At 35.7% G+C, this 7,675-nt stretch overlaps 1 protein-coding gene across 1 annotated transcript in view; it reads left to right on the top strand.

The window, feature by feature from the left end:
• The window catches only part of LOC103480787 (macrophage mannose receptor 1-like), a 14,058-nt gene extending 9,747 nt beyond the window's left edge, over positions 1 to 4,311 (top strand). The window contains exons 6-9 of the mRNA XM_008435965.2: positions 1,372 to 1,629; positions 2,300 to 2,305; positions 3,736 to 3,815; positions 3,928 to 4,311. Coding sequence (XP_008434187.1) covers positions 1,372 to 1,629; positions 2,300 to 2,305; positions 3,736 to 3,815; positions 3,928 to 3,987 — 404 coding nt within the window. The 3' untranslated portion in view covers positions 3,988 to 4,311. The remainder of the gene's footprint in view (positions 1 to 1,371; positions 1,630 to 2,299; positions 2,306 to 3,735; positions 3,816 to 3,927) is intronic.
• Positions 4,312 to 7,675: the final 3,364 nt, after the last annotated feature.

Here is a 7,675-nt window from a genome sequence, read left to right on the forward strand (position 1 = left end):
TGATTGACCCGACGAGGGTCCCCGTTGTCAATCAGTGTTGCTTCCTAAGTGGACAGTTTGATTTCACAGAAGTTTGATTTACTTGGAGTTATATTGTGTTAAGTGTTCCCTTTATTTTTTTGAGCAGTGTATTATCCCACCAGTCACTATTGTAACCGTCAACATGTTTTAACATCCTGCTCACACACCACACTAATTTTTGTAAATGCAAAGGTGTGAATCATAACTAGACACTTTAAAGATGATGTGCACCAAAAATCTTTGTTGTTTGTTTATTTAAACATACATTGCTAGCCTCTTCTTTGGGAGGTTTGTGGCAGTCTTCTTCTCGCAAAGGTGCAACCAAGATATAATCAGCCCTATTCATGTGATAATTTACTCTAAACATGTGAACTGCATAAGTATTATCCAAACACTCTAAACCAGTGGTTCTTAACCTGGGTTCGATCGAACCCCAGGGGTTCGATGAGTCGGTCTCAGGGGTTTGGCGGAGCCTCTGCCACGGAGATAAACACACTTGTGTAAAGTCGTGATGACGCCCCGCTTTGCCATCACTTGCTGCAGAGGATCACGTTACATTGCTTAGCCAATAAGAGCTGCGGAGGAGCACTGATTGAAGGTGTTCCACTCTCAGCATGGATTTAAACTTGTGTCTTTCGGCAAAACTCACCGTTTTTACCAAATTCTATAGTCTAAAATTGCTCCTTAGTCGCATCTTTTCGGGGTTGCTACTGCCTCTAGTGGCGTGGGGGTGGTAACACAGCTAATATAATTACATTACTAAATCAGAATACCGCAAAGTATTTTGTGTTGGCGGCGGGGGGAGGAGGAATAAGAAGGGTTCGGTGAATGCGCATATGAAACTGGGGGGTTCGGTACCTCAAAAAAGGTTAAGAACCACTGCTCTAAACTTTCAATATATGCTTAACATTTACTGGGTCAAGCTTTCTGTTTAGGTGACTAAGCTCACCTTCAAAGGCAAGAGAAACTCAATCAGAGCTGAGACACTAGTTCTCTACATCAAAAGTACTGAGCTTTGATGCACTATGAGTCATTTGCATGAGGTACGGGAGAAAACCCTGGGAAAGACTTGAAGATATCTAAGAGGGCTATATAGATGGTTGGAAACATAAAGCAACTTGAAGTAGTTTTGTAAGGTGAAAAAATGTGATGAAAAGATGAATAATTTGTTTAAAACTTTAATGGCAGAAGAAAGCCATCATAAATTCCCTTTGCTCTCCATATGTTTGATTGACCTGGGCAATAATTAAGCAATAATTAAGATGCCGGCAACTAAAAGATATACAAGAAAACCCAAATGTAAAAATTCTAAGCTGTGCTATTTCTGAGTATCTCTTTTTTCTCTATTAGCTCCTCAAAATGCAGAAGGATTTACAAAGTCGGGACAATATAAGAGCAGCATCACCCTGCAGTGGAATAAAATCAACATCAACACCAGCTTTGTTCTCCAGTTTAACGGCACAGAGACATTAATCAGAGCACCAGATGGAGATGGACCAGTGAACCACACAGTCTCTTTTCTCACTGCTGGAACCAAATACACATTCACTCTCTACTCTGTGTTTGAGAACGTCAGAAGCAGTGGAGTACAACTTGTAGCTTTCCTTGGTGAGATAATTCACTTCTTTATATTGTATAAATGGATACAAACTGAGTATTGATAACCATATATTTAAGAGTCAAGAGGTGAGTTATCAAAACTATAAACCAAAATGATCATTATACTTCTGACAAGTTTAGATTTTAAATTATTTTCATTGTACCAAGATGTTTGTTTTTGACTGTATGTAACATAAAAGTAGAATCAATTTTGACAAACAATTTAGATGTTTTTTTATTATTATTATTTAGATCTTATTTATAAATGGTATGTTGAATGTTTATATTCTCCTCAAGTCAATGGGCAAGTATTTTTTTACAGAAATGTCCTCAGACTGCTAAAAGGCAGATTTTCACAGGAAGTGCTTTTAACTTAAAAACTGTTGATTATAATTAAATTCTCTAACAAAATGTATATCAACAAATTTATTTAGTTTTAATTAACTCAAATAAGTAGATTTTACTCCAAACTCTTTTATTTCAGATTTAAACTGTCACAAAGTTAAGACAGTAATTAGATGATTTATATTTTACTTAACAGTTAAAATCTTCTTGTTTTTTACTGTAAATGTTTTTTACAGTATAGATTCAATGATTGGTGTTAATTCATCCATATATATTCTCATTTTTATGTTGAAAACCACTATCATGTTGGAATCTGATCAACTTTCAACTAAAGAACCACGTAAGTAAATCCATTTGTAAGTTACCTGCTAGTTATTTTTTCCCCTTTCGGAAGTAAACCTGTTTATGAAATCTGTTTTTACTTTTAGTTGCATTTTGATAAAGTCTTATATTATGAAAAAAGCAAATATCACTAAAATCTAACTTCCATAGGACTAAAATAATTACAATTATTTTAATGAACAACACTTTTTTCAACCTACATTCCATTTTTATTTCACATAGTTCACTTTGAGATTTTCCGACAACAACACACTAATGCATTGGTAATATTGGGGTAAATAGTAATAATAATTTTAAACATTTATCTAAAGCACAATCTAACGTATTTTATCAAAACCTGTGATGTAGTTCTGGTTGCAAGCTTAGAGATTTTGTCCTGCAAAGTGTCTCACATAGCATTTTGCCAGTGAGCGCCCTCTTGTGGTCAACTATCAAAGTGATTTTACATGGAATTATCTTGATAAGCCAACATTCTTGCCACTTTTCCATAAAAAAACAGATTTGTTGTCCAAAACCAATAGCTGTAATATCAACATATTATCTTACCTGAGTGTAGATACTTCTCTGATTAGTGAGGTTACAAATAGAGAGGGAAGCTTTATGTAAAATTAATATTTTGCACATTTTTGTACTTACAATTGGATCTTAACTGCTTCTAAAAACATCCCATACACTTAAAAAAATAAAATAAAAAAATATAACACCCAGCTGGTTTTTGCCAATAAGTTAATGTTTTATGTAATTGAAAAATTAAAAGTTTCTAAAACGTTTGGAAAGTAACATCAGAAATCAGCAGGCACTGCCCTACATTTTCCAAACTGTACATAGCAACTCCAGTGAAGCCTGGCCCATCGCCTAGCAACCCAGCCTGAGCTCCAGCATGTTTGGTCAGCTGGTTTTACCACTGTATGATCTTTACAATGGCTGCTGGAGAAAACTTAGCTATTGAATTTCCATTCGAGAAAAGACTTGCTGCGTTCCTGTTGGTTGTGCAGGAGGTTGTACTTCTGCTTTTCAAAGATGTACGGTTGTATAATTAAGCATCTCTTTGCAGTCATTTCATATGCGAGTGTAAAAGTTGAGTTGGGGGCGTGGCCAGCAGCAGCTTATTTGGATTTAGAGACAAGAGGCCCTAAAACAGCTCATCCTGAAAGGAGCTCAAAGCAGGAAGAACTGATTAGACTGAAACCTCATTAGTTAAGAAGGATTTTGTGCAAAAAATGTGATGAACATATTTTGTAAATCCCATAGATGAATCTTACTGGTAACTAAGTGGTAATGCCTTTTCCAATATACTTATAAACATTGTTATATCCTTGTTTGTTGCTGAACTGTAGTTGAAAATGCTACAGATGTTTATGTAAATGATCACATTTTGTCAACATAATTTAATGCTAACCTTTTTATAATTTGTTTCTGGGTCAACAGGTTATGTCTCTAGAATGAAAGTACAATTAACTTCTCAAAGAAAACTGTCAGAATCAGAGATGGAAGAGGTTTTAGCAGAGGTGAGGCTAACCTGTGAAAATGTTTATATTTTTGTAGATTTTACTTATTTAACATAAATTTAAATGACCTTAGCCATTGTTTGGTGATAAGATGGTTTGTTTTGTTTTTCAGTACCTCAAAGAAAATGGTTTATCACAGTTTTCCATGAAAATTCGCATCATCAAACCATAAGAGACGAAGAAAGTCAAGGACGACGTCTTGGATCAGCCCAGTTGCAATGATGAATATTTACTTCTGCCTGTTCTCTTAAATTGTATATATTGTTTTCAGCAACATTTATTTTACTTGGACAACTTTTTATAAGAGATTGTTTAAATAATATATCATTGGTGAATCTATTTCTGTCTCACTAGTGGTTCAGGTGTCTGACTTTTTGTTTACCAGATTCAGTTCAGTTAATCAGGATTGCTGTAATGATTTTTGTATAAATATATTGTGTTGGATTGTTATTGAGCTTAATGATGGTAGTAATTTTTGTGTCTTTGAAGGCAACGTTAAAACTGAAAACAGCATGTAGTTTATAGAACAAGAATCTGTAATGATAATAAAAAGAAGTGAAACTAAAGTGTCTTAACCTTTAAACAAACATTACATTCAGTTATTTAATTAACTTTTTTCAATATCTCATAGCAATTACAACAAATAGTTGCTATCTTATCAGTCTTCCTTATTAAACCATTGATGGCATGCAGAGAAGGAAGTCATTTCCTCTGCATGCCAGATTATTTTAGACAGTTGAAATATTTGGTTCCACCCACATGACTTTGCAAATGAAGAGCAACAGAAGAACAGACAATTAAGGAGTTTTTGAAAGAATAACTACTTATATTAGTTCATAAAATATCCCTTTTTATCCAAGATAGACAAACTGAGTTATCAATAACGGTATGAAGAAAACTATGAGCCATGACAAAAGGCTCATGGTTAGGATTCAGCACATCCTCATTGTTGACTATCAGTTACCAAAAGCCAACATGTTTATTCATGTATGTGTTACTTTTCACCTGATCTTTAAGGTAATGTTGAGGTTAAAATAAGAGAATAATCCAGCTCAAATCATGCAGTAACAAATGTTTTAATCTGGCAGATTAAACCAAAGTCTATTACATATAGGGGGAATAATATCAGATTATAATCCACTTTTAAAAAAATTCTTGATTCCTATGTATCAATTTATGTTACTCAGAAATATCCGTTAAAATATGAAAAAGGCAAAGCGACCACAAATCAGTCACCCCAACAAGTCCAGCAGGGGGCGACAAAGACATAAAAACTGGACCGTCTTAAAATGTAGTCACAGAGGCAAACTAAACATGTTCAGTGATTTTATCCGCACATTTTTAGCTAGATTTCATATATTTGTTTGATATTAAATTATTCTGTTGTTGTTAAAATACATGAACTACTGCCCTCTGATCCACCGTCGCCCCTGCATGGCAGAAACTGCTCTCCGTGTGAAGAACAAAAACATTGGTTTCTCAGAAACATCTTGTTCCTATCTCATGTACCACACTGCAGCACTGTTTTTGCTCTTTCACAAGGTGCTTCATTCACACTTTCTACATTGCATTGCAAAGTGTCTCATCTTCTTTACACAGAAGTTTGTAAATATCCATAAATAAGTACAAAGGCAAATGGAACTATGCACACCCTGCATTACTCTTGATTGCTCTATCACCTACACACTGTGTAAGATGCTCCTTTACTTTTATTTTCCCCAAGTTATCTATGACAGATCCATTTCACAGGAAAGTATTATCTACAGCATCAGTTACAGTTGTGATATAAAATAGACTGTAGCACCATGTCATTGTATACTTGGACCTTAACAGTTCTACAGCTTGTTAGCTGGTTGTGCTAATTAAAGAGATCTCAGAAGTTGCTGGTGGAATCTGATGAAACTTCTCTGTGGTTTTGAGGTCCCAGTCTCAGCTGTCCTGCTAAAGCCTCGACATTCCTCAACTTTGCAGTTTCCTCATTGAGCCCAAGGCATTTTTGAGCTTTTCCTGTTTCTTTTTTATGTTCCTGTTGTGATAGAGATATATAGATCTTGATCTGGAAATCCCACAGGATGTTAGCTCTGTTATTCTAAACTTCTCTTGTTGTGTCCTCAAACTCAAATGTTCCTGTACTCTATTCCATTTGATAATGTTTTATACACTTTGGTTGGTAACATTTTATACCAAACATTGCATGCTGAATTCCAGTAGGTACATTTCTTCATATATTGCATTTGGGTCCAGTCTGATGTGATGTGATGAATTGAGCTAAATTGTTTCATCCCAATTGAAGGAACTCCTCTACAGCTCTGCCAAAATAAAATAGGTCACATTCAGCTGCTGTGTGAATGCAGAAATCTGCCCCATTAAACCAAACCAATGGTTACTGTCCTTTGACAGTAACTTTAGTAACTTTATACCTTAGAACAGGCAACAGGTCTCCAATCGTACGCTCTAAGAAATAATCCTGTAAATTTACAGTCAAATACTGGCAGCTATAGACACCAGTATTTTACAGTTAATACACAATAGTTGTACCGTAATTAATCCTGACAGTAGATTTCCGTCAATGCAAGTACGGTAAAGATACTGTGAAAGACCTGTAAACTTCTGGCGTCTATAGCTGCCAGTAGTTTACCAGTAGTTTACCGTTTTTTGACAGAATGGTAATTTACCGTTTTTTTTTTTTTTTTACCATTCTTTCAGAAAAACAGTAAAAAACAAAAAAAACTGGTGTCTGTAGATACCATTATTTTACTGGAAATTTACCTTTTCAAATCCTGTAATTACCTTTTAAAGTGCTTTACTGTCGGTAAATACTGTAATGACGCCAACACACTGCATATGTAGTACCGCCAAGAGGGTTTATTAGAAATAACAGTGAGCTTCCATTCCTGAAGCTACAGCTCACGCTTCCAACAAACCGTTACACTCAACTGAATAGCTTCACTGCTAACACACACAGAACTCTCCCCTCGTCCGGTGTTCTGCTAGATCAGCATCGGTCCTGGTCCTCCCGCTCCCCTGGTCCCCCGCCCACATGACAGATCCATCACATATGAGTGGAAGTCAGTAGAGTCAGCCCATTACACTACACATAACAATAAGGATCAAAATGCAACTTACAACAAATACACATAACCATATGGACCCCATCAGAACTAAAACAGAATCGTTAACATACTACGGTGGCCGACAGCTGCAAATGCGCAGCAAACACGAGAAAAACAAACACCAAAGAAAAGATGCAAACAAATAAGACCACAACCACAAAAAAGAGATGCAAAAAAATTTAAAAATTAAAAACGGAAATTTTCCAGACCACTAGAGCTTCGTGTCCGAATTCAGGGTCTGCATCCTTTCAAGCTTATTCTTTCATGGGCTTGAGAAAACCCGGTCTATGGAAGAGAGGTTATTCGAAGACTGAGAGCATTGCAGAGAGAAGCTGTAGTCTTCAGCTAGCTGCCTAGCCTCAACCTCGGCATTATGTTGCTTAGCAAACATGATACAACATGATTTAAATAATGTTTGTAGGTGAGAATGTATATAAATCTCACATTTTTGCTCGGTTCATCAGCACATCACCTAATTGCAATATTGCTCCGATGTTTACAGAGATGTCTGTTGCCGCTGAATTAACAGCCAGCTCTTTGCATCTCTTCTTTGTTGCATTTATTTTTCTTGGGTTTGCTGGGTGTTTGTACCTGTCGACCACCGTAAAAAACAGCAGTGAAAGTAAATATACTTTCAAATACTGGCGTCTGTAAGTTCCAGTATTTTTACTGTAAATTTAGTTTTACTACTGCATTCACTTTATGAGTAAGCTACTGCAAAGAAAACTGTAATGCTATTTTTTAAAG

This window comes from Poecilia reticulata, linkage group LG18, assembly GCF_000633615.1.
Source record: "Poecilia reticulata strain Guanapo linkage group LG18, Guppy_female_1.0+MT, whole genome shotgun sequence".
Classification (NCBI taxonomy): domain Eukaryota; kingdom Metazoa; phylum Chordata; class Actinopteri; order Cyprinodontiformes; family Poeciliidae; genus Poecilia; species Poecilia reticulata.